This window comes from Balaenoptera physalus (assembly GCF_965194825.1).
Source record: "Balaenoptera physalus genome assembly, chromosome: 16".
NCBI classification, from domain to species: Eukaryota; Metazoa; Chordata; class Mammalia; order Artiodactyla; family Balaenopteridae; genus Balaenoptera; species Balaenoptera physalus.
In genome coordinates, this window is record NC_138898.1 from 10,059,825 (window position 1) to 10,085,300 (window position 25,476).

The 25,476-nt window shown below is 45.3% G+C and overlaps 1 protein-coding gene across 6 annotated transcripts in view; it reads left to right on the forward strand.

The window, feature by feature from the left end:
* The window catches only part of SALL4 (spalt like transcription factor 4), a 105,378-nt gene that overhangs the window by 76,129 nt on the left and 3,773 nt on the right, over positions 1–25,476 (forward strand). For 2 of the 6 annotated variants that reach the window (XM_082428361.1, XM_082428362.1), the window contains 2 exons: positions 21,403–23,739; positions 24,585–24,865. In XM_082428361.1, the coding sequence (XP_082284487.1) occupies positions 21,411–23,739; positions 24,585–24,865 (2,610 nt within the window). In that variant the 5' untranslated portion in view covers positions 21,403–21,410. Of the gene's footprint in view, positions 1–8,502; positions 11,131–12,105; positions 19,391–20,228; positions 20,570–21,402; positions 23,740–24,584; positions 24,866–25,476 lie in introns of those variants that run through there. The other 4 variants (XM_082428359.1, XM_082428364.1, XM_082428360.1 and 1 more) reach the window with 4 other exon arrangements.

Here is a 25,476-nt window from a genome sequence, read left to right on the forward strand (position 1 = left end):
TGCCAGGGCCTGGGGTGAGAGAGAAGTGGGGAGTTGCGGTTTAATGGGTATGGAGTTTTGGTTTTGCAAGATGAAAAGAGTGATGGAGACGGATGGTAGTGGTGTTTGCACAATAATGTGAATGCATTTAATACCACTGACCTGTATAATTTTAAATTATTAAGATGCTAAATTTTATCTTATATGTATTTTATCACAATTTTTTTTAATTGAAAAAAAAAAAAAAAAATAAAATTAGAGTCACGCTCTCTAAGGCCATACATGTGCTTGCCCCCCCATTACCTCTCACTCACTCCACTCCAGCCCCAGTGGCCTTTTTCAAGTTCTCCAAACATGTCAAACACATTCCTGCCTCAGGGCCTTTGTACTGTCTGTTACCTCTGCCTGGAATGCCCTTCCCACAGATATCAGCCTGGCTCTCATTTCCTTCATGTCTCCGCTCACATGTCTTCTTATCAGTGAGGTCTTTCCTCATTACTCCACAAAAAAAGCATCCTCTGACGTTCTCTGTTGCTTTCACTGTCTTCATAGCATTCACTTCTAGCTGACACATATTAAAGGTATTTGTTTACGAAATGGCGAGTGAGGTGACCAGGGCCCCTTCTGTCACGGAGTGACTAGTTTGCAAGGCGACTTATGCCTTTCACGACTTCATCCCATCCCAGCCCCACTCTAGGCAGAGTGCATGTACCCTAGACCACCATTTTTGCATGACCCAATAGTGTTGACATTAGCTTTTTTTTGCCTTTTTTTTTTTTGGCCACACCTCTTGGCTCATGGGATCTTAGTTCCCACACCAGTGACTGAACCCGGGCCCTCGGCAGTGAAAGCACGGAGTCGTAACCACTAGACAGCCAGGGAATTCCCTTTTGCCCATTTTAGACTGTGACCACTTGAGTTTTTTCATCCTAAAATCCTCAGCACCCAGCCCAAGGCCTGGTACCTAGTGGACAAAATAATTCTTTGTTGAATGAATGAATGGCCAAGTAAATAAAATAACTCTGGCCCCAAAACTATCATGTATGTTGCAGGTCTACTTAATATTATGAGATTAAAAACCTTCGATAAATATTCCTGCTGGAGCCTGAAAAAATATGTATGATGATGTTACATGTTTCCTGAACACCAGTTTAAGCCAGAGGTTTTACGACAGTCATTTCTAAGTTTCGGGGCAATGCCACAAATAGAGATTAGTCTCCCCATTTACTGGGGAAGGAAACAAGGTCTGGAGAGACTGAGACAGGCTGGAGGGAAATTACAAAGGCAGGACCCACACCCTGGCTTGTCCACGCTGCCCAATTTAAGAAATGAACTTGCAGGGAATTCCCTGGTGGTCCAGTGGTTAGGACTCGTCGCTTTCACTGCTGGGGGCCTGGGTTCGATCCCTGGTCGGGGAACTAAGATCCTGCAAGCTGCACGGCAGAGCCGGAAAAAAACAAAAACAAAAACACACAAACAAAAAACACCCCCAAAACAAAACAAAAACAAACAAAACAACAAGTTTCAGATCACCTGAAGGGTGAAAAATAGATGAAAACTTTCTTGTTCTTCCCTGTGCTTAACTCTTGTTCTGTTTCTCAGGAGTTTTATTCCTTCTCTTCTGGTGTCTGTATTTCTTCCCCTACGCTTATCACCCCTTCCCCTCCCTCTCCCTCCTATTTTTCTTCTTCAACCTTTGCTTCTTTCTGCTCTTGTCTGCTCTCTTTGCTTTTCCCTCTTTCCCTCCATTTAGGTGCCTCATCTCAGTCTCTGTAACCAGACCAGAGCCAAGTCATTTGTTTATTTGGGAGTCGGAGCTGAGAAAAGAAGTCAAAATCTCTCCACACATTAAAACAAAGAAAGGGACATTTTATATTCCCTTTCATGGTCAAAAGATGGTCCTTTCTTTTTTCCCCTTCACAAAATCCATTTAGGTGTTTATAGACCAGTTATCTTAACAATGACTGTCCTTTGCTTTTCTCTCTATGCCAATTAACATTCTTAATTGCCTCGCTCTCACTGGCTCACTTTTTGCGTGTTGGGCAGAGTTCTCTGAAAAGTTTATTTTCAATTATAATTTATATTGCAATGACAGATAGATATTTATGACAGTAAACTTTCCTGTGTGCTGGGCTTTTAGCTCTTAAAGGTTTGTTATAATAAAGAAGGCTCATGGCAAATGGACAGAAGTGCCTCCTCGGTGATATTTTTTTAAAGACAAGTTCAGAATAGGTATTTTTTGGAAGGGGGAGGCAGGATGTGTGTCTGGTAGGTAATCAAAAAAAGAAAGAAGAGAAAACTTTTAGGAAAGGTTGCAGGGACCAGTACAGAAATGTTTAAAGAATGAATCACAACTGCTACAAAAGGGAATGCAGTGGAAAGCGTTTTTAGCAGAAAAATTGTTCAATCAATTGAACCTTCAACTTGTTTTTGAAAATCTATACATTTCTCCGGTCCAGTTACGAAATATGTGAATGTCCCGATAAGCATGTTTATGGTTTTACCCTTTTAGCTTGATCACTCACGTTACCCAGGCTCATGTCTTGCACAAGAGCCCACAAAGGAATAAGAGACTATTTTCAAAAGCTCTTGAAGGGTTGTGAATTTGTGAAACACCAACATTCATTGCAGAAAGACTCAGGATACGAGGTTTTAAGAAAAGAAATCCAAAATTTGGACAGAGCTGTGTGAACAGAAAGTTCACGGACTTTATTCTCTATAATAAAGACAACTCAAATATATAACAGGGATTGGTTAACTAGATTAAAGGTTCATCCACGAGTGAAAAAAATTACATGATAAAACACATTGACAAAGATTTGTTTTTAGTGAGGTAGAAAAGGCTGATGATACCTTGTTCAAGTGAAAGAAACAGAATGCCAAGATATATTTTCAAATGGATCTCAACTCTGTAAAAGTTATGATATTCATGGAAGAAAGATCAGAAGAAAATTCACTCAAATGTTATCTTTCTCTCATCTGCAGAAGAAGGAGAAAAATTACTCAAATCATCCCAACGAGTGAATATAAGATTGTATAATCTTTGAGAGAAAAGGCCAGAATGCAGGGCTTTGATTTAGTCGGGGGAGGTTAACAAGGTTTCCCTGGAGAAGCCAAGAGGATTTTTTTTTAATTGAAATATAGCTGATGTACAATATCAGGTGTACAATGTAGTGATTCACAATTTTTAAATGTTATACTCCATTTATAGTTATTATAAAATATTGACTGTATTCCTTGTGTTGTACAGTATGTCCTTGTAGCTTGTAAAGAAATTTTTATTGGAGTATAGCTGATTTACAATCCTTGTAGCTTATTTTATACATAATAGTTTGTACCTCTTGATGCCTACCCCTTTATTGCCCGTCCCCCCTTCCCTCTCCCCACTGGTAACCGCTAGTTGGTTCTCCATAGAAGATAAGAGGATTTTAAAAAAATTTTATTTATTTATTTATTTATTTATTTTTGGCTGCGTTGGGTCTTTGTTGCTGCGCACATGCTTTCTCTAGTTGCTGCGAGCGGGGGCTACTCTTCCTTGCGGTGCGTGGGCTTCTCATTTCAGTGGCTTCTCTTGTTGCGGAGCACGGGCTCTAGGCACGTGGGCTTCAGCAGTTGTGGCACACAGGCTCAGTAGTTGTGGCTCGCGGGCTCTAGAGCTCAGGCTTAGTAGTTGTGGCACACGGGCTTAGTTGCTCCGTGGCACGTGGGATCTTCCCGGACCAGGGCTCGAACCCCTGTCCCCTGTATTGGCAGGGGGATTCTTAACCCCTGTGCCACCAGGGCAGCCCTGGCAGGCGGATTCTTAACAACTGTGCCACCAGGGAAGTCCAGATAAGAGGATTTGATTGTGATTTAGCACTTAGTTTTATTAGAAAGTATTTTACTATTGGGGAAAAAAAAAAGGATTAGGTAGTTGCTAATATGGCCTTGAAATCATGTTACCTATAGACCTGGTTTCTCAACTTCGGCACTACTGACATTTTGGGTCAGATAGTTCTTTGTTGTCCGGGGCTGTCCTGGGCTATTGTAGGGAATTAGCATGATCCTGGCCTCTACCTAGTATATAACTAGCACTCTTGTGTTGCCAAATGTCCCCAGTTGGGGGAGGAGGTAAAATTGCCCCCCACTGAGAACCCCTGCCATGGACTTAGAGAGTCAACCTTCTCTGCAGCATGTGAGCGCTCCAGACTGACCTAAAGACCTGCATGCATGGACCACAGTGAGCTCGGCAAGGGACTGAGGGACAAAAAAACCCAGTCGCATCAACTTCTTTATTCCTAGTCCATCTCCTCTTCAGCTGAAGAAACTGCAGGAGAAATTCTCATTTCTGGAAATTCACTCCTGTTTTAATGAACTTGCTGGAATGGTTTTACTTTTTTTCTCTTTTTGAGTACACAGTTGTGGGCTTCAACATATCAGGGGATATATTAACCGGGAAGACTAATTGGAGCTAGAAATTGTTCAGTACCAATTTGGGAGTGATAAAATGGCAACAAGCAGAGAGATATCAAAACGAGGAGGCGGTATCATCAGTTAAGTGGTGATGATTGCAATTAGCCAGACTTTGCAATTATTAATCATCCCAGTAGAAGGGCTCTGGGCCAGGACACTCAGAAAAGTGGACGTTTGGCCCCATAAGAAAGCACTCCCAGTGAATTACAAGCATGATTTCTGAAGCAATTTTAGCTCAACTTCTAAATCTCTAGATTTCAGCAGCTGTTTCCAGACATATAAAGCCTTCTCTTTGAGGCAGGCAGATATCAAATTGATGAGTCCAGAGCCTCCAAGAGGTTGGTCCATGTTGAGAAAAAAGCCACTCTTTATACTTCCCGAATCCAAACTGTGTATTTCCCAAATTAAAGCAGCAGCGGTTACCACATCGGTCCACTTGACCATTTCCTGGCATGAATAATTAGAGACCCAAAGGGGCAATACTTTTGCAGTGGCAGAACATGATTTACGGACACCAGCCTTGCCATTTCAGTTTTTTCAAGATTAAGATGCTGGGAATCCCACATAGGAAAAAAACCACACATGTAATTATGGCCCTTTCAATTATAGGGACAACCAAATATCTAATTGCCTTTTTTTTTTTTTTTGGGCGCGTGGCTTGCGGGATCTTAGGCCCCCGACCAGGGATTGAACCTGGGCCCTGGTAGTGAAAGCTGCCGAGTCCTAACCACTGGACCACCAGGGAACTCCCCCTAATTGCCTTCTTTTTTTTTTTTTTAATATTTTTATTGGAGTATAATTGCTTTACAATGGTGTGTTAGTTTCTGCTTTATAACAAAGTGAATCAGTTATACATATACATATATCCCCATATCTCTTCCCTCTTGTGTCTCCCTCCCTCCCACCCTCCCTATCCCACCCTTCTAGCTGATCACAAAGCACCGAGCTGATCTCCCTGTGCTATGCGGCTGCTTCCCACTAGCTATCTATTTTACATTTGGTAGTGTAGATATGTCCATGCCACTATCTCACTTCGTCCCAGCTTCGTCCCTTCCGCCTCCCCATGTCCTCAAGTCCATTCTCTAGTAGGTCTGCGTCTTTATTCCCGTCTTGCCCCAGGTTCTTCATGGCCTTTTCTTTTTTTTAGATTCCATATATATGTGTTAGCATACGGTATTTGTTTTTCTCTTTCTGACTTACTTCACTCTGTATGTCAGACCCTAGGTCCATCCACCTCACTACAAATAACTCAATTTCGTTTCTTTTTTTTTTTTTTTTTTAAAGTTTATTTATTTTTGGCTGTGTTGGGTCTTTGTGGCCACACGTGGGCTTTCTCTAGTTGTGGTGAGTGGGGACCCCTCTTAATTGCAGTGCGCAGGCTTCTCATTGCGGTGGCTTCTCTCGTTGTGGCGCACGGGCTCTAGGCACGCAGGCTTCAGTAGTTGTGGCACGCAGGCTCAGTAGTTGTGGCACACGGGCTTAGTTGCTCCGTGGCATGTGGGATCTTCCCAGACCAGGGCTTGAACCCGTGTCCCCTGCATTGGCAGGCAGATTCTTAACCACTGTGCCACCAGGGAAGCCCCAATTTCGTTTCTTTTTATGGCTGAGTAATATTCCATTGTATATATGTGCCACATCTTCCTTATCCATTCATCTGTCGATGGACACTTAGGTTGCTTCCATGTCCTGTCTATTGTAAATAGATCTGCAATGAACATTGTGGTACATGACTCTTTTTGAATTATGGTTTTCTCTGAGTATATGCCCAGTAGTGGGATTGCTGGGTCATATGGTAATTCTATTTTTAGTTTTTTAAGGAACCTCCATACTGTTCTCCATAGTGGCTGTATCAATTTACATTCTCACCAACAGTGTATGAGGGTTCCCTTTTTTCCACACCGTCTCCAGAATTTATTATTTGTAGACTTTTTGATGAAGGCTCTTCTAACCAAAAACAACTTTATTAGATACGCTGTACATATCATAAAATTCACCCATTATAGGTGTACATTTCAGTGATTTTTAATAAATGTATATAGTTAGGCAACCATCAGTTTGTAATTGCCTTTTTTCCCCAATTGTGGTAAAAAACACATAACATAAAATTTTACCATTTAACCATCTTTAAGTGAACTCTTCAGTGGTATGAAGAACATTCGCATTATTGTGCAATCTCCAGAACTCCTTCCATTTTGCAAAACTGAAACTCCATACACATTAAACAGTAACTCCCCATTTCCCCCTCCACCCAGCCCCTGGGAATCACCCCTCTAATTTCTATCTCCATGAATTTGACTTCTCTAGGTACCTCATAGAAGTGGAATCACACAGTATTTGTCTTTTTTGTGACTGGCTTATTTCCCTTAGCATGATGTCTTCAAGGTTCATCCAGGCTGTAGCAAGGCAGAGTTTCTTTCATTTTAAAAAAAAATATTTATTTATTTATTTATTTGGTTGCACCAGGTCTTAGCTGTGGCTCGCTGACTCCTTACCTGAGGCATGTGAATTCTTAGTTGCAGCATGTATGTGGGATCTAGTTCCCTGACCAGGTATCGAACCCGGGCCCCCTGCATTGGGGGCGTGGAGTCTTAACCACTGCATCACCAGGGAAGTCCCAGAATTTCTTTCATTTTTAAGGCTGAATAATATTCCATTGTATGTATACACCACATTTTGTTTATCCATTCATTTGTTGATGGACTCTTGGGTTATGTCCACCTTTAGCTCTTGTGAATAATGCTGCTATGAATTTGGGTGAACAAGTATCTCTTCATGTCCCTGCTTTCAGTTCTTTCAGATGTATATCCAGAAGTGGAAATGCTGGATCCTACCGTAATTCTACGTTTAATTTTTTTAAGAAACTGCCATACTATTTTCCACAACAGTTGCACCATTTTACATTTCCACCAACGGTAACTGCCTTTTAATACTCTATTTTATTTTATTTTAAATATTTATTTATTTATTTGGTTGCGCTGGATCTCAGTTGCAGCTCGTGGGCTCCTTAGTTGCGGCATGCAGGCATGTGAACTCTCAGTTGTGGCATGCATGTGGGATCTAGTTCCCTGACCAGGGATCGAACCCAGGCCCCCTGAAGTTGGGAGTGCGGAGTCTTATCCACTGAGCCACAAGGGAAGTCCCTTAATACTGTATTTTATATTCAGGTCTCCAAAGTCATTCTCCAAATTCATTTATTGTGACTTCTGTGTTCTGTTACCGTGGCTAAGTGCTTAGGACATAGTGGTGAAGGTGTCTGCCCTTGTGGAGCCTGCAGTGTGAAAAACAAGTAATAAATACATAGACAATTCAATCTATAATTATAAACTTTGAACTATGCTATAAAAGGAAAGAACCAGCTTCTAGAAGATCGACACTAATAGGTGAGACCGTTCTAATTTGGATGAGAAAAAGCTGATTTTAGAAGAAACATTTGAACTGAGACTGGAGGCTTAGTAGAAGTGGGCAGGTGAAGAGGGGTAAAGAGTAGAAGGGAAGAAAGTTCCTTGCAGAGCAAAGGTGGGATTTTGTGGACAGAGTTGGAAGGTCTGAGTTCCACAGAGACCTATACCCTTAACTGGAAAGTTCCTGAATTCATACATTCAGCATACAACTGTTAGTACCCACGACGCGCTGATGGGAGCTTTGAGTTTGTTTTGCCATGGATGAAATGGGAATAAAAAAGGATTTTAATGAAGCTGAAATGGGATTATGTATCCCAGATACCCTTAGACACAGTAAAGCTGCAATGTTCATAGACTGCTTGAGGAAAGATATAACAAGAAGTCAATTTCTGACAATTTCTGCCTGGGGCAAACAGTGAGAAGGACTGGATTATACATAAACCCAGTCACCTAACAAAAGGCATTACAAAGTTTAATACCATCCTTTACAATGATATTTTTTTCCCCCCTGACTCTGATCACACCCAGGTCTTTTGGTCTTAGGGAATATTAAATCATCCAAAAAATTACTGTGGATTAGGGACTGGCCTTCTGCCCTGCCATGCTCTATTTACTGCCCGCCCCCCCCCCCTTTGTTCTAGGGTCTTACTTCACCTCTAGCTTACTAGCTCCTGGCTCATCAGTTGGAAGTAGATTCAAAAAGTGTACTGTGCCTTTCTTTTCTTAATATAATATTCATGGAAGGTTTTCCTTTGGGGAAAACTTCTCTTTGACTTTCTCTGTAGAAGTTATTTCCACAGACTGTGGATTTTTCAGGACAGGCTTAATTTAACATATGTTTTCTTTTACCACAATTTTTTCTTGTTTAGCTATCTTGTCCATATTCAGCTACCACTGAACGACAAGCATTGGGATGTGATAAAAGAATTTTGAAATCGGGCTTAGGGATTGAGCTCATCCACTTCCTAATTAAGTTATTTCACGTCCTTAAACCTCAGTTTCCTCATTTTCAAAATGGACAAAACAATGCCAATCTCTCTTGGAAGATAAAAGGAGAAAGTGTGCATTTAGTGCAGCCTGTGGCACATACCAGGAGCTCAATCAATTATTATTATTATCACTTGGAGACTCAAGTGGCATAATTTTAATACCTTGTTCTAAGCAGAAATGGCATCGTGTTTTCACTATCACCAACTAAAATAAGTATAAACAACTATATCTTAAATGAAGTTTTCCTTAAACCACTAACATTTCTTGAGCTGTAAACCTAGTGCATATGCATTTAGATTGGTAAATTACATCTACCACACCACCTTACACAGAAAAGGTGTTGGGAATATAAGCAGATTAGTCAGTGAGGCAGTTGTTAATTGGCTTTTTTACTCAGTATGAGAATTCTAAACAGCTTCCATGTATTATTAAACCAAATTCTTACTTTTCCAACTTGGGCTGTTGACTGTAATTCTATCTTTTTTGGTTTAGGGGACTTAAAACAATGCCAAGCATTTTCAAACAAAGACTCAAAAATTGGAGCTTAACCTTCCTTCCTTCAGTAAGTTTTTATTGATGGCCATGAATATCAAAAAGATGATCAAGCTGATTTATTTTCTGCCTTGGGTTGTCCAAACACCCAGGTGAACATATTTATCAGCTTAGCATTCTATTTTGCTTGCATTCCCAATGAGCTTACAAGAAACTCTAACAAGCTGGGAACCTGATGAATAACTAATCAAGAAAATGCAATGCACAAATGTGGAGGAAGGGTCTATAATTGCACAGTTCCTTACAATGAAGTAAATGCTAAATACAGACGCATGCTCAGAGGCACTAGGGAAACACTAATCAAAGACTTAGAAGGCTGAAGATTTCATCATTTATTCAACATTTATTGAGCATTTACATCATGCAAGGCAGTTAATGGAATAAAATACATAGAGATTTACTGTAGAGGTGTGTATACATATAATATTATACACACATACACAATTTTAGAAAATTCCAGGCATCTCCGTGTCAGGATGATGCAATCACTTTGAACTACACATCTTTTCCATAGTAAAGTCCATATTGCAAAAAATTCCGATAATGATTACTTTGGCAACACCCAGTTACTATGACAATGCCCATTGCTGATCCATGGGAGATGTAAGAGGATTGTCTCAGTAATAAAATGATGTTATCAGACATTTATGGCTTGTGGGGAAAAAGTGCAGTCCCTCCTTGTTTTGATATTATCTCTGACTATACTTGCTTTTAATCTACCTTTTCTATATTTAGTATCTAGTCATTTTAAATTAAAAAAAAAACCAACCCAAAACCCAAACCAAAAATCAAGGTCTGCACTGACAGTAAACCAAACCTTTTGAGTATGAATCCTGGAGGTTATTATTTAGCATTTAAAGGAAATAAATCATGGTGAGGGGATAATCTGAAATTTGGGAAATTTGAAGGCCACCTTAAGAGTTGAGATGGGGTGGGATGGTTGAATATACCACCATTTACCATTCTTCAGATACCTCCAGACTCAATTTAAACATTTCAGTGAAAAAGTAGATGGGAGGGGACACGGGTCAAATCTCAGTTTTTTGTTTTGTTTTGTTTTTGTTTTTTTGTCTTTTGGTAGATGTAAACACTGAGGCAAAATATTTCACTGAAAAGACCTTCCTCCCCGGCTTGCGAGGATATCAACCTTACAAAAGTAATTTTTGGAGCACACTACCGAATACGCTCGTTCCAAAACTGTTACGGAAGCTCCAAGTTTTTAGTAAATACACAATCATTTTTCTTTTTCTCTCCAAGGACTCAGATAGCTGAAGCGAGGATGGGTCCCCCTCGGATTTCGTCCACGATCCAGCCAATCTGAGCCCGGATGCTAATTAGTTGCTCTCCCCCGAGGAACACGCCTTTGTCGCTTGTAGGGCCGGACTACAAAGCCCAGAATGCCTCGCCCCTCCCTGATCAATGAGGGCTTATTTAAATGATCTCTGAGGTCTTGGACCCAGGCCAATCAGCTGTCAGGGCTCATGATAAATCGCAATGCATTATTGATAATAATAATTACTGGGACATGCGCGTTCCGGCCGAAGGGGGGTAAATTTCCCAACTCCAGGAATTTGTGGCGGAGTGGGCAAATAACCGCGGCTCTCCAGGCGCCCCGATGCTCGCACCATGTCGAGGCGCAAGCAGGCGAAACCCCAACACATCAACTCGGAGGAGGACCAGGGCGAACAGCAGCCGCAGCAGCCGGCCCCGGAGTTCGCAGATGCGGCCGCAGCGGCGCCGGCGGCGGGGGAGCCGGGTGAGTGGGGCTGGGGGCGCACGCCCCGGGCGGGCAGTTTCCGGGACGTTCGCGGGACCCTCGAAGGCGCGGACTTTGGGGAGCCAACGGCTACCACCGCAGGCTGTGGAACCGAGATCTGGGGGCTCAGTTAGTTCCAGAGGAGAGCGGCAGCCTCATTCCCCACCCCCACCCTCGTTAATTTTACACTTCTCCCCTTTTATCGCTTCTCCCCTCTTGTGTAAGTTTCACCCCCAGGTCTCGCTCTTATTGTAAAATTGACCCCCAGCCTCTCCTGTGTCCCTCATTCCTGAAAGGTTCCCTTCTCCTTGTCCTCTGCCCCTCTCGTAATTGGTTCCACTCCCCTCACTAGTAGCCTCCCCCCCACTTGTAACTTAGGCTCCCCTCCTCCCTCCCTGGCGCTGCTTTTTAAAAGAAAGACCCCGGGGGTCCCCACTCTTTCCCTCACCCGTTAGGATATTTGTAGGAGGCTGGGGAAGGGGCGCACCCTAGGAAGACCTCCCGGGGGAGCACGATCTGTTGCACGCGCCCCTCCCGGGCCAAGAGGGGGGAGGGGGCGCGACCTCTCCCCACCCCCAGGAGCTGGGGTGCGGGCCACCAGCGCTGCGGAGGGGATTGGAGGGCCCGAAGAGGTGGAGGAGAAGAGCACAGTATTTTCCTTTTTAAAAAAAATTTCTTTTTTGGTTTTCCTCTTTTCTCCCGGGGCTACGCCGCCTGCCGATCTTCGCCCTAACCTTTCGGGGCCTGACCTCCAGCCATCTTTGATTTCCGACTTCCTAAAAATAAACCGCGGCCGGCGGGAGGGGTGCGGGCCCCCAGGGGCGGGGGTCGCGGGCGCACAGCAGCCCCACTGGGGTGCACCAGCCTGGCGTTTTGCGTGGCTTTTCTAGGGCGCCCGGCTTTCCAAACGCGCGCCCCGGGGGCCAGAGGGGAGAGGTCGGGCCAGGGCTGGGCGGTCGTGGCCAGGGCGAGCTCTGGGGGCTGACCCGGCCCACGCTTCCGCGCCGCGCGTCTACAGGGTCTGGAGGAGTTCGGGACCCCCAGCCCAGTCGGGAGCGGCCGAGCAAACTCCTCTCTTCCTAATCATGTAACCCAGGGGGCTTTAGGAGCCAGTCGATTTCCCACTATCGCCCCTCCGTCCTGGCCCGCCAAATTGTCGCCTGATAAGTTTTTCGCGTACGCGTGGGGGGAGGGGGCGTTTTTAACGTCCTCTTGGGCCTTGTTGGTGGCTTCTCTCCTCTCGCCGCCTGCTTTCTAATTTCCCAGCCCGTAATGGGGGTGTGCGCGGCAACCCCAGACTCTCCGAGCCGCAACTCCGATGGGAAAACAGTCGCTACGTTTTGGTTACCGTACCTTTTATTTCGGGGAGGGAATGTGGTAAATTTCCTAAATTTGTAATATAATGTAAATCCCTATTTTCCCCCCAAATAACATTTTTCCAGGGCAAATTAAAGAGATCGGCTTGACCGAGGGGGCGGCTGTGCGTTTTCGGGCGTCCGATGGTCAGGGCAGCGTGCACCCAAGGTCGGAGGAGAGTGGACTCTCTTTGTGCCTTGGGAGGGGGAGTGGGGGGGAGAATGGAGAGGCTTCGTTGCCTGGCCCACCTGGAACAAAAGGGTTAACCCTCTGCCCGCCCGCTTCCTCCCGAGAGGAGGGGCGAGCTCCTGGCTCTGACCCCTCCCCTGGTCCTGCTCTGACCTCCCCTTCCCCCTACCCGCTTCATTTTGGGTGGGCGCGCTCAAGTGGGGCTTTTGGTGGTGTTTGGCACCCTAGGGGGAGCTTCTTAAATTAACGGTAGCTGGAGTTTGCAATCAGTTAACCCGAGCTGGTTAGGATCGCGGGCCTGGCTGTGCGCTCCCTCCACGATTTGGGAGGGGGAGTTGCTATTGATCGCTTGGGTTGGAGTGGACGGCCGAGCTGCGCGCGGGCGCCCCCTGGAGGCCCAGCCTGGAACCTCGCCCTTTGCTGAGAGGCGGGTCCCTTCGCAGGTACCGGCTCACACCTGATGGGTGGGACAGGCTGGGGCAGGGGGATGGAGAGCGCTGGGCTGGGCTAGGGACTCCAGTCGGTTGCTTGAGCTATCCCTGGCTGTGCCGGGTTTTCTTTGCCAAGTGTTTGGAATTCTTGGAAAGAATTCTTCGATCCTCGAATGTGTTTGCAGAGTCCCCCAGTTGCCACCATGGGACAGAAGGTAGCTTTCCCAAGCAGTACATTTTAACTGATGCATTTTGTATTTGAGCAGCCTGTATGTATCATTTTAAAAATCCAGTTTAGACTGGTCTTATTTTGCAAAACCAATTTGAGACCCACTTATAAAGAATGTACTTTTTGCGGGAGGAAAATGAAGTCCGGCAAAAAATTAGCAGATCAAAAAATCTGCAGGTGGTCAGGGGACTCAGGCTACATACAGGAAAATTAGCATTTTCTCAAAAGAGTTTCAAATGCCCTTTGTGCTAAACTGGATTACAGCCATCAACGATTAAGATTCCCAAATTTCAAATAACTGCCTAGCCCCAGTTTCTAAACTGAAATGACCTACATTGGCGGTAAGGATTCTGAGAATAGGGCACTTGGGAGCTTATATTTTAATAGAGGGAGAGGGAAATCTTGTTGATCGAAGCGTTAGTTAATGTTGCAGGCCGACTTTCTGTGTTTCCATCTGAGTTTCTGAAAGGGGCTACAACTTGCCCACACCGCTTTTGTTCCGTTAAAAAGAAATTGCACAAGTCAATGCTAGTTGGTCCTTCAAGCCTCTGCTGCCTTCCCACGGTGGGGAGTTGGGGAGCCATCTTGGGAGGGAGGGATAGAGTTAATGCTTCCTCTTTTTAAATGAAGTTAGGTTTTGGTAAGATTTTAGAGTGAGGTGTGCATTCCAATCTGGTTGTATGACTTTCAGCTGTGTAACCTTGATTTCTGAGCTTTTGGGTTCTTCCTCTGTACCATGGAGATGAAGCATGCTGTTTATTTAGATAGTTTCAACTATACAAGACCCACTGTGTGCTGGAAATGCGATCAGTAATTAATTTTGTTCAAAATAACAATGTTTTATTTTTTATTGTGTCAAGACGGCACTGAACTGCCAAGTTGAGATAATTCTGCAGTTTTATCTGTAGCCTACTGTGTGCCAGACACCAGGCTGGGGACCTCAACGACATTATCTGTAATCCTCATTTTTACTCATTTTAGAGTAAACTTTAACTCCTGGTTGCAATGGCTTGCCCAGGGTTGCCTTGTCCTGTTTGATTTGAGCCTTGCTCTAAATCCAAGAAGCTGTGTTTATCGTGGTTTTAGAAGAGTTGGTTATGGGATGGGATTTTCTATCAGATGAGGGAGCTATGGTGAGTGTTCGGCTGGTTGAGTGTTAACTCTCCTCCTCCCTTTTAATTTTTGAGATGTGCCTTTGCAGGCTTTAGAATAAGAGGTCCTGGGAAGCAAGTCGAAAATAAAGCAGAGTTTGCATTTGGTGCTCTGGGCTTTACTGCCTTGGAAAAAATGATGGGAAGAGTTCAAGATACTCCCTTTTTCATCATCCTTAACCTGTTGTGCTTTTGATTGTTTAAAAAAGCATCTAAAAATTTTAAAAGCTCTAAATCCATGTAAGAACTGCATCTCTGATCATTGCCATCTATTTTTTTTTTCTAGATTTCAAGTCTATGTCAGGCTTTGTTCTAGGGGGATCTGGGGAAGGAGGCAGCAAAAGCTCCTGCCTTCATGGAGTTTACAAATTGCTTAAAAGATGAGCTCCAGTTGAGGCAATATGGGACGTATCTCTACAGCGTAAATAGCAGAGCTCGCACACCTTAGCCCAAAGAAACTTTGATTCTTTTACTTTTCCTTTTCAGCCAACTTGAATTTTGATCCAAGACCATTTGGAACAATTTTTTTTTGTACCTTAATTAAATAGAAAGTTAATTACTGCTCTAATTTGCCACCTACAAATTGAGTTAAGGGCTTGTTCCTTACGTGTTACTCGGATTGCTGAATTCAGATGTAAAATTAAACTGGTAAACCAGTTTCTTTGAACTGGTTCAGTACTTAAGGACATCTCAGTTTCCTTTTGTTTTTTGGTAAGCAGTTATCCTGCTGTTGGGGGTGGGGTAGAAGATGTTTATGTACTCTAGATAATCTGCTCATTGTAGTTCTTTTAATATAGGAATGGGGGGGGGGAGATAAGCTTGAGGCATAATGCTTTTCTGGAGATACACAGGTTTGTTTCTTAAGCATTTTCACTGGCTCCAGAATTTGATTGGCCTCTGGCAGATGAGCTTTCTTCCTATACAATAGTAAGAGTATTTTCTATCCATTTGGCAGTGATTGAATCTAAGCCCCCTGCTGGGTTTACTGCATTCTTCCAACTTATTGGATAACTAGATGCTGAGAGATAACATTCCTAAAATTCGGAGTGGGGGTGGGGTGGAAGGATGGAAGATCTAGTTGCTGTGTAATCCCTCTGAACTTTGCTTTTTCCTTTTGGGAAGGGTTAACTTAAGCATATCCAGCAATTGTTCATAACAGAGTCCGCTTACTCTTTGGCAAATACGCTTTCAGTATTTGCCAGTGGTGGTCTGGATGTCGAAGTACTTTTTACTGCACCAGCAAACAGAGCTCCTGCTGTTTGAAGACTCAAGTGGGATGTTGCCGGTATTGCTTGGAGGCTACAGAAGAGGCAAGCCTGTGTATACAGTGCAGGCAAGCTGGTATTCAGGTTGTAAATCACTCTTGGGAACTGTTGGATCCTTCTAGGGCAGGGAGCTTAACCTTTTTTGTGCCACATTCACCCCTTCTCAACAGAATGTATTTAAATGCATACAATAAGATACATAGAAATACCAAGGAAATAAATTGCATTGAGATAACACTTAGTAAAAATGAAACCATTTGTGATATAGTAACATGTGCTTCTTTATGAACACAATAAAGGAGATCTAGCAGTCAGTCAGGTAACCAGAATTTCCAGTAATGCAACCGCATTGACATCATAGGAAAATACCTGCTTTCTGTTGATGACATAGGCATGGGTTCTGCAAATACCGCTGAGGTATGTTCCCCACGCTCATAATTGAAAGAAATGTTAAGTTTTAATTCAGCTGAGTGAAAATAAGGTTGCCATTTTTTTTTCCTGTCTAATTTCATTGGGCCCAGTTTAAAGAGTTATCTCCTTTAAAACCTGCATTGTCAGTAAGGGAATATTGTCCCCAAGGGGGTGAAAATTGGTTTTTTTTGCAGGGGGGGGGAAATGTTTATTGATGTTACAGTGGTTTGTGGCCTTCCAAAGGACCATAGTGCATAAACAGATAATATAGTATATTGGTGGTATTAAAATTTGGGGGGGTGATGAGGAAAAAAAAACTTTAAAAGCCTTCCTAGAGGGGTAAAATGAAAAAAAGTTCAAGAAACTGCTCTAAGAAGAAACAATTATAAATTAGGACACTAACTTTAGTTCCCTTCTTCAATAGTATTTAAGACTATAATCCCTGCTCTTGTGTTTTACCAGTATGGCACCTTGAGGCAGTTATTTCTGAGTCTTAGTTTCCATGTTTGCAAATTGGGAACAAAGATGCTTGTTTACGGGGCTACGAAGATAAGTGAGTTAAGGTATAGGAGTCTGAAGTGAGTGCTTTGTTGCAGTTTGTGGAGGATGGTAGTAGTTTTGCTTTGGCCCTTAACAAGCATTTGTACATGAACTTTGTTAAGAGATTTCCAGAAGTAGAATGGCTGAGAAAAGGGATGTAACATGCTAATTAAAAAGAAGCCAAAGTACAAAAGTGTATACACTTATTTATTTATTTTTTTGTGGTCACGCTGCACGGCACGTGGCTCCCCGACCAGGGAGCGAACCTGCGTCCCCTGCATTGGAAGTGTGGAGTCTTAACCACTGCACCGCCAGGGAAGTCCCAAAAGTGTATACCTTTTAAAGTTTCTCTTCCACCCCAGGCCTGTGCTCCAAGAGGCAGGGACCAGCCACAGCATCTATTATTTCAAAAGTTTCCCACGTACATACTTATATCTTTATCCCCAAACACAAAGAGGGGGGAGCACATTATCTATACATCCTGTTCTCTACACTTTTTTTCCTCTTGAAATCAGTCTTGGGCGGTTGTCTTATAGAGCAAGCATATATAATAAAGATCTACTTTATTCTTGAAGGCTACAAAGTAGTCATCTTTCCTGTACCCTGATTTATTCAATCAGAACCGTACTGACGGACCAGAGTGCATCCTTTTTTGTTTAGGCTGTTTGTTACTATGAAACCTGTATCCTGGTATCACAGAAAGTAAACTCCTAACAAGGGAATTGCTGGGTGGAAGGAGCATTGCACTAAAATGATGATGTTGGTGGATTGTGCTCTGAAGAAGTTGTATGTATTTATTTATTTTTTTCTAAATTTTTAAAAACATTTATTTATTTATTTATTTTTGGCTGCGTTGGGTCTTCGTTGCTGCGCGCGGGCTTTCTCTAGTTGCGGCGAGCGGGGGCTACTCTTCGTTGTGGTGCGTGGGCTTCTCATTGCAGTGGCTTCCCTTGTTGCAGAGCACAGGCTCTAGGCACGCAGGCTTCAGTAGTTGTGGCACACGGGCTCAGTAGTTGTGGCTCGCGGACTCTAGAGCGCAGGCTTCAGTAATTGTGGCGCACAGGCTCAGTAGTTGTGGCTCATGAGCTTAGTTGCTCCGTGACATGTGGGATCTTCCCTGACCAGGGCTCGAACCCGTGTCCCCTGCATTGGCAGGCGGATTCTTAACCACTGCGCCACCAGGGAAGTCCCAGTTGTATGTATTTATGGGCACCGGCCTACTGGTGTATTTCCCTCCCAAGAGAAACTTTTTAAGTTCCACTTCTAAAGTTCTTGACACAAAATTGCCAAAATTGTACTTCCAGAAAGATTGTGCCAGTTTAACAACCACCCCGCAAACACCGCATTAGAAGTCTTGGGAAAGTGTACCAATAGATACTATCTTAAGGGTTCTGGGAATTGACGAATATCTTTAACTTGATTCTTGGAAATTTGATTGCTTTGGAGCAGTTGTGGGGCCAGAAGGAAGGAGGTACCTACCTGCTACACTCCACATGGAAGTAGCAGGGGTGTATTGTGTCCTAAGTTAACCTCCCCACACCCCCAAACCTGCCCCCTCAAGCTTTCCTGTCCCTCCTGGGGTTTCTGTGGGAAGAAAGATAGTTGCCCCTCTCAACAGAAGAAACATACTATGCTTGGGAGGAAATGTATCAAGGAAGAGTTCAAAGGGAGGGTCTGGGTCCTGCGTGCCTGGGTTTTAACGTTGGCTTCGCAGTTTACCACATGCCCTACCTTGGGGAAGTTAGTGTCCTCTGTGCCTCAGTTTCCCCCTCTGCTAAGTATAATAGTCTCTACCTCAAGAGTTGTTAATAACATGTAAATTACACCTGGTACCTAGTAAGTGCTCAAAAGTTATCTATGACTAGATTTTTCATTGTGTTGCCTTGGGTATAAGTCACATTACCTCCGAGTCTGTTTTTCTCATCTATAAATGGGGCTGATGTTTAATAGGGTTGGATGAGTGTAGTATGGAGCACGGGGCACCTGGAGGTTCTAGTCTGGACTACAGGAGGCTGGTAGGCTGCTCATCTTTTCATCAGCCCCCGTAGCCCCTGCCTTGCACTCAGTAGGAGGCGAGACGTATTGTTAAATGAGTGAGGCTTTAAATGACTGGTACAAGCCTTATTGTGTTCAGCAGCCCTAGTTGCCCAGGTAACCAGATAAGCCGCTGAAACAGAGAAGGTGGAGAAACTGATGTTCACTGAATACGTACAGTATCTGCACTTTCAGGTCATAGGATGGTGCCAGGCTCACAGTCAGCAGTCAACAAACATTTGTTAAATTAATCACATCACTTAACACAGGCATCTAACTTATGTGGTTGTCATGATTTTACACGTTTAATAGAAATCCTGAGGGGTAAGCCCACCATATCAAACCTGTTTTCCATGGATTGCACCTGACCTGTTTTCTTTCTCTCGGCTCACCCCCGACCCACATACACCTTGCAGAACTTCTGATGATTATTTAGTCTGAAATTAGGAAAAATTAAGTCAATTTATTAAGGCCACCGTGCTACGGAAATGTAAAAGAACCAGTGTTTGAAAATCTGATGGAAAGCATAGATCTTTCTCAAGAGAAATACACTTTGTTGCAAGATCAGCCCCTCCCCAAATTGTTGACTGACTCCTCAGTCAAAAATCCATGCTGTTGGGAAATGTAATCACCCAAGGAATTGAGGCAAAATGGGTTAGTTGGCTTTACAAAGTGATCATTTTATTTAAAAGATAAGTGGATACTGCCTGGCCTTACCCCCATGCATTTGTACATTTCAAATAGGTTTTGTTTTAAACAAAAATGGTCACACCTTACAAACCGTTCTGTAACCTACTTCCACCTAACTTCTGTCTCCATGTCAGGACATATGGAAATTCTGCATCGTTTTTGTACTGTGGGTAAACCAAAATTTACCTTTTTTTTTTTTCTCTTGTGGCTATAAACATTTCTGTGAAAAATATCCTTCTTCCTCCATGGATTTTTTTAAAAAATAAGTTTATTTATTTATTTATTTTGGCTGTGTTGGGTCTTTGTTTGCTGCGCGCAGGCTTTCTCTAGTTGCGGCGAGTGGGGGCTGCTTGTTGCGGTGGCTTCTCTTGTTGCGGAGTGCAGGCTTCAGTAGTTGTGGCTCATGGGCTCTAGAGCGCAGGCTCAGTAGTTGTGGCGCACGGGCTTTGTTGTTCCACGGCATGTGGGATCTTCCCGGCCCGTGTCCCCTGCACTGGCAGGTGGATTCTTAACCACTGCGCCACCAGGGAAGTCCTCTCCATCGATCTTTGTATACGTGTGCAAATGTCTGTGGTTTGGATCTGCACACCTGGAGTTGCTGGGTCTGACGTGTGCCTATATGACTTCTCAGTGGTAAGGTGTACATATAATAGGTTAGGCAAGAAATGAGAAAAATAAAGTAGCTTAGAGATTCTCCACCCGCCAGGACTCAGGCATCTGGCTAAAGCACAGTCCCCCGACAGGCATTTTAACATGCAGACTAGCAGTCACTGTGAAGGAAATAGGACCCAACTGCAAAAGAAGTCCAGGGACCACTCATTTTCAGGAATAGAACTACCCAGAATAGGATGGTTGTTTGATTTTTGTGTAACAGTAGAAGTTGCAAATGGAAGGTGAGGAATAAAATCCATCATTCCCATCCCTTCCTTCCTTTCTTGGGCTTCTTTCTTTGTTTAATGGCTTATTAATCCTTTGATGTCCTGTTAAGGCATTTCTATAGCTTTTTCATAATCAGGAAGGTCAGTGAAGTTTTTTTTCTTGGACATGCAATCTTTCCTTTTTTTTCAGTGTGTTTTTTCTTGTATGAAAATACTCCTCGGACTATCTGCTTAATCTTCCCGTGTACGGTTCTGCATATTTTAGGTGAATTTATTACTGCTCTCATAATTTTTAGCACCTTTAAACTTTCATTGTCCCTGGTGGGAAGGTACACTTACCACATTGTCTGAATGAGTGACTTACTGCAATTTCACTTTCGATGGGCCCAGGATGGAGATGAGCGGCCATGAATTGAGCAGGTTTCCAACATCATTTTACGGTGGCATGAAATCCATTTGCCTTTCAAGCCAGCTCTCAGTTGAGGGTGAGGGCCAGAGCTCCAAGGGGATTATTTTAATGAATTGTATGCGTTTCCCAGGGCTGCCTTAATAAGTTGGCACAGACTAGATGGTTTAAGACAGATTTATTCTCACAGATCTGGAGGGTGGACACCTGACATTTAGGAGTTGCAGGGTTCCTTTTGGAGCCTCTGAGGGAGAGTCTGTACCAGGCCTCCTCCCTACCTTTTGTTGGCTTCCAGCCGTCCTTGGCTTATAAAAGCCACATAACTCCTGCCTTGGCTTCGCATGGCCTTATTCTGTCTCATGTCCCTTTCTTTTCTCCTTAAGGACACCAGATACTGGGCTTGGGACCCACTCTAATTACAGTTGTAAAGATTTCCCCCCCCATACCCCAAAGAAGGTCACTTGCACAGGTGCAGGGGTTAGGATTGGACATTTTGGGGGGTTATGATTTGACCCGCTACCTAAGTGATTGGTTCACTGAGACTCTTTGGATGCCTCGTTCCCTTACACAGTTTTGTGCGTGTTGGGACGCAGATCACGAAGACCTCTGGATTGTGAGCTGTGGTTTTTCTCAAGAAATCGCCCTACATCCTTTCTTGGGTAGAGTTCTTAGCTTTTTCTCTCTTGTCGCAGGTACTCCAATGAACCCCCCAGAGAGTGGCGATGACGTGAACGTGGACGGAGCAGGGATAAAGAGGCCTCGGCGGGAGGAGACCCACATCTGTGAGAAATGCTGTGCCGAGTTCTTCAGTTTCTCGGAGTTCTTAGACCATAAGAAAAATTGCACTAAAAATCCACCTGTCCTCATCATGAACGACAGCGAGGGGCCGGTGCCTTCAGAAGACTTCTCCGGGGCTGCGCTGAGCCACCAGCCACGCAGCCCAAGCAGGAAGGACGGTCACAGAGAGGACGGTGGCGGCTCAGGGGACACGAGGGAGAAGCCGGGGGCAGAGTCCGTCGTGTACTTAAAGACGGAGGCCGCCCTGCCGCCTACACCCCAGGACATAAGCTATTTACCCAAAGGCAAAGTGGCCAACACCAACGTCACGCTTCAAGCACTGCGGGGCACCAAGGTGGCCGTGAACCAGCGGGGCGCGGACGCGCCCTCAGCCCCGCTGCCCGGCGCCAGCAGCATCCCCTGGGTCCTCGAGCAGATCCTGTGTCTGCAGCAGCAGCAGCTCCAGCAAATCCAGCTCACGGAGCAGATCCGCGTGCAGGTGAACCTGTGGGCCTCCCACGCCCTCCACTCCAGCGGCGTGGCCGGAGCCGACTCCCTGAAGACGCTGGGCGGCCACGTGTCCCAGCAGGTTTCGGCGGCTGTGGCTCTGCTCAGCCAGAAGGCGGGGAGCCCGGCTTTGCCCCTGGACACCTTGAAGCCAGCCAAGCTACCTCACACCAGCATCCCTTCCGCTGCCAGCTCCGTGTCCCCGGGGCTCACGCCCTTCGCCCTGAAGCCAGATGGGACCCGAGTGCTCCCCAACGTCCTGTCGCGTCTCCCGGGGGCGTTGCTACCTCAGGCCCCAGGCTCTGTGCTCTTCCAGAGCCCCTTCTCCGCGGTGGCGTTAGACCCGTCCAAGAAAGGGAAAGGGAAGCCACCGAGTGTCTCCCCGGTAGATGTCAAACCCAAGGACGAGGTCCTCTACAAGCACAAGTGTAAGTACTGTAGCAAGGTTTTTGGGACTGATAGCTCCTTGCAGATCCACCTCCGCTCCCACACCGGAGAGAGACCCTTCGTGTGCTCTGTCTGCGGCCACCGCTTCACCACCAAGGGCAACCTCAAGGTGCACTTTCATCGGCATCCCCAGGTGAAGGCAAACCCCCAGCTGTTTGCCGAGTTCCACGACAAGATGGCGGCAGGCAGTGGCCTTCCCTACGCGCTCTCTGGCCCTGTCCCCGTAGATGAATCCGGGCTCTCCTTAGACAACAAACCCGTCCTTGCGACGGGGACCCCCAATGTAGGGCTACCTCAGAATCTCTCTTCGGGGACTAACCCCAAGGACCTCATGGGTGGCCCATTGCCCAACGACCTGCAGCCCGGGCCTTCTCCGGAAAGTGAGGATGGACCCATCCTACCTGGGGTGGGGCTAAACCATAATTCCCCGAGGGTTGGTGCCTTCCAAGGGAGTGGGACACCCGAGCCGGGGTCAGAGACCCTGAAACTGCAGCAGCTGGTGGAGAACATCGACAAGGCCACCATCGACCCCAACGAATGTCTCATATGCCGCCGTGTCTTAAGCTGCCAAAGTTCCCTCAAGATGCATTACCGCACCCACACCGGGGAGAGGCCGTTCCAGTGTAAGATCTGTGGTCGAGCCTTCTCCACCAAAGGCAACCTGAAGACGCACCTCGGGGTGCACCGGACCAACACGTCCATAAAGACGCAGCATTCGTGCCCCATCTGCCAGAAGAAGTTTACCAACGCGGTCATGCTGCAGCAGCATATTCGGATGCACATGGGCGGTCAGATTCCCAACACGCCTCTGCCGGAGAATCCCTGTGACTTTACGGGTCCCGAGCCAATGATGGTCGGTGAAAATGGCAGTACAAGCGTTGTCTGTCACGATGATGTCGAAAGCATCGATGTAGACAAAGTCTGCTCCCAGGAGGCCCCTGGCAGCTCCTCGAAGGTCCCCATGCCCCTTCCCAGCATCCACTCGGCATCACCTACTCTAGGGCTGTCCTCGGTGGCTTCCCTAGATGCCCCGGGGAAGATGGGTCTCGCTGGTCTTGTCCTGCAGCGACAGAGCAGCCGAGAGAATGGTTCAGTGGAGAGTGATGGCTTGACCAACGACTCTTCCTCCTCAGTGATGGGGGACCAGGAGTATCCAAGCCGAAGTCCAGATGTCCTGGAGACCACGTCCTTCCAGGCAGTCTCCCCAGCCAATAGCCAAGCGGAGAGTGTCAAGTCCAAGTCTCCTGATGCCGGTGGCAAAGCGGACAGCTCCGAGAACAGCCGCCCTGAGACGGAAGGTGATAGAGCTTTGGATTTAACTTAGGTCCATTCTGGGCACAGAGTCATCCAAAAGGAACCTGGGTTGAACTTGACAAATGGAGAGTGTGGTATATGTGAAATAGCTCCTCTGTAGGGCGATTAGCCTTTCTGTGGGTACTTCTGGATAGAGGGCAATAATAACTACCTCTGTCGTAGTAGAGACATGCTTTTATTTACGACGGTTCTTGCAAGCTGGGTGTGGACAGCGTACTTAATTTTGGTGGGTTTTTATTTTTGTGTTTGAGCCCTGTGAGGGCAACATGGGTAATCCTAAGTAAATGCTCCAGGAGAAGAATGTTTGAGAAAGTGGGCACTGCTTTTTGGCCAGTGAGATAAGCCATAGTTCCTTGATTCTGAAATCCCACTCCCTTATGTAAAGTTCACAAATTAATAACTCTTGAGGGAGAGAAAAGAATCTAACCTATTTTAAACGCGCCCCATATAAATGGGGTGCCTACTGACGGCATTAATGGCAAAAATGGGGGAACAGCAACAACGTAGCATCAGAAAGAATAGTGTCAGGGCCTACTTTATAAAGGTAACTGTATGCAGGAATTTGAACTTGGAATTGCATTGCCTGTGACTGTGTTGCCGATACCTTTAAAGCCAAAATAGTAACCTTCTCTGAAGTGTTGGAGTCATTCTCCGTGCAGATAAACAAGTAAAAGGAAAGCTGCTTCCAAGGTGTCAATTTCCTGAACGCTATTTCCAGGCTGTCAAACAGTGGGGCAGTTGTGGTCAAAGCTCCTTTTTTTTTTGGATTGAAGAATGAATGACTGTAGGATGATAATTTGGGATTTTTTTTTTTTTCTGTGCACACCAGGTCGGAGCAGTGGCCCACCGACATTTATCCGAGCCCAGCCAGCCTATGTCAAAGTTGAAGTTCCTGGTGCGTTTGTTGGTCCCGCGACCATGTCCCCAGGCGTGACACCTTTGCTTGCCATCCAGCCCCGACGACAGGCCAAGCAGCACGGCTGCACGAGGTGTGGGAAGAACTTCTCATCTGCCAGCGCGCTTCAGATTCACGAGCGGACTCACACCGGGGAGAAGCCTTTCGTGTGTAACATTTGTGGGCGAGCTTTTACCACCAAAGGCAACTTGAAGGTGAGTTCAAGCCTCGCAGTGCAGTCAAAAAAGAAAAAAAAGAAAAAAGAAGAAAGAGACTTTCTCACATTACGACATCTCTGAAGTTGGGATTGTTCATTGCAGTCAGTGCGTGCGTGAAATCGTTCAAGTCTGGAAACGCGGATGATGTTTGTTGTGTATCGTAATGTAGCGTTGATAAATCCTTTATGGATTTGCCTGTGCTTTCAGACTTGATGACCACCCTGTACGTGGGTTTTTGTTTTCCTGGCCTGCTAGGTTGAAATAAATACCACGAGTTAAACGTATATATAGTGCCACTGGAGTTAAAGGAAGAAAGCCTCCAGGTTTATTGGCCTTTCTTTGAAACTGAACAGCTGGGTTCTTCCAAAGAATGTCCTGTGTCTATTGTTAGGGTAAGTTGGTTCCACCTAAGATATTACCTGGGAGACTGTCCCACGTAAGGATCGAAAGTGGCCTGTGTAAGGACACAGGATGGGAAACCTGGGTTTCCCTCATGGTCCTGCCTCTACTTTGTTCCAGGTGTGTTTCTCTGGGCCTCTTTTCTCTAGCCAGCTCTCCAGTGAGTAGACTGGTTGAATTCTTTGTGGTGAGAATAAAGGTTGAAACTT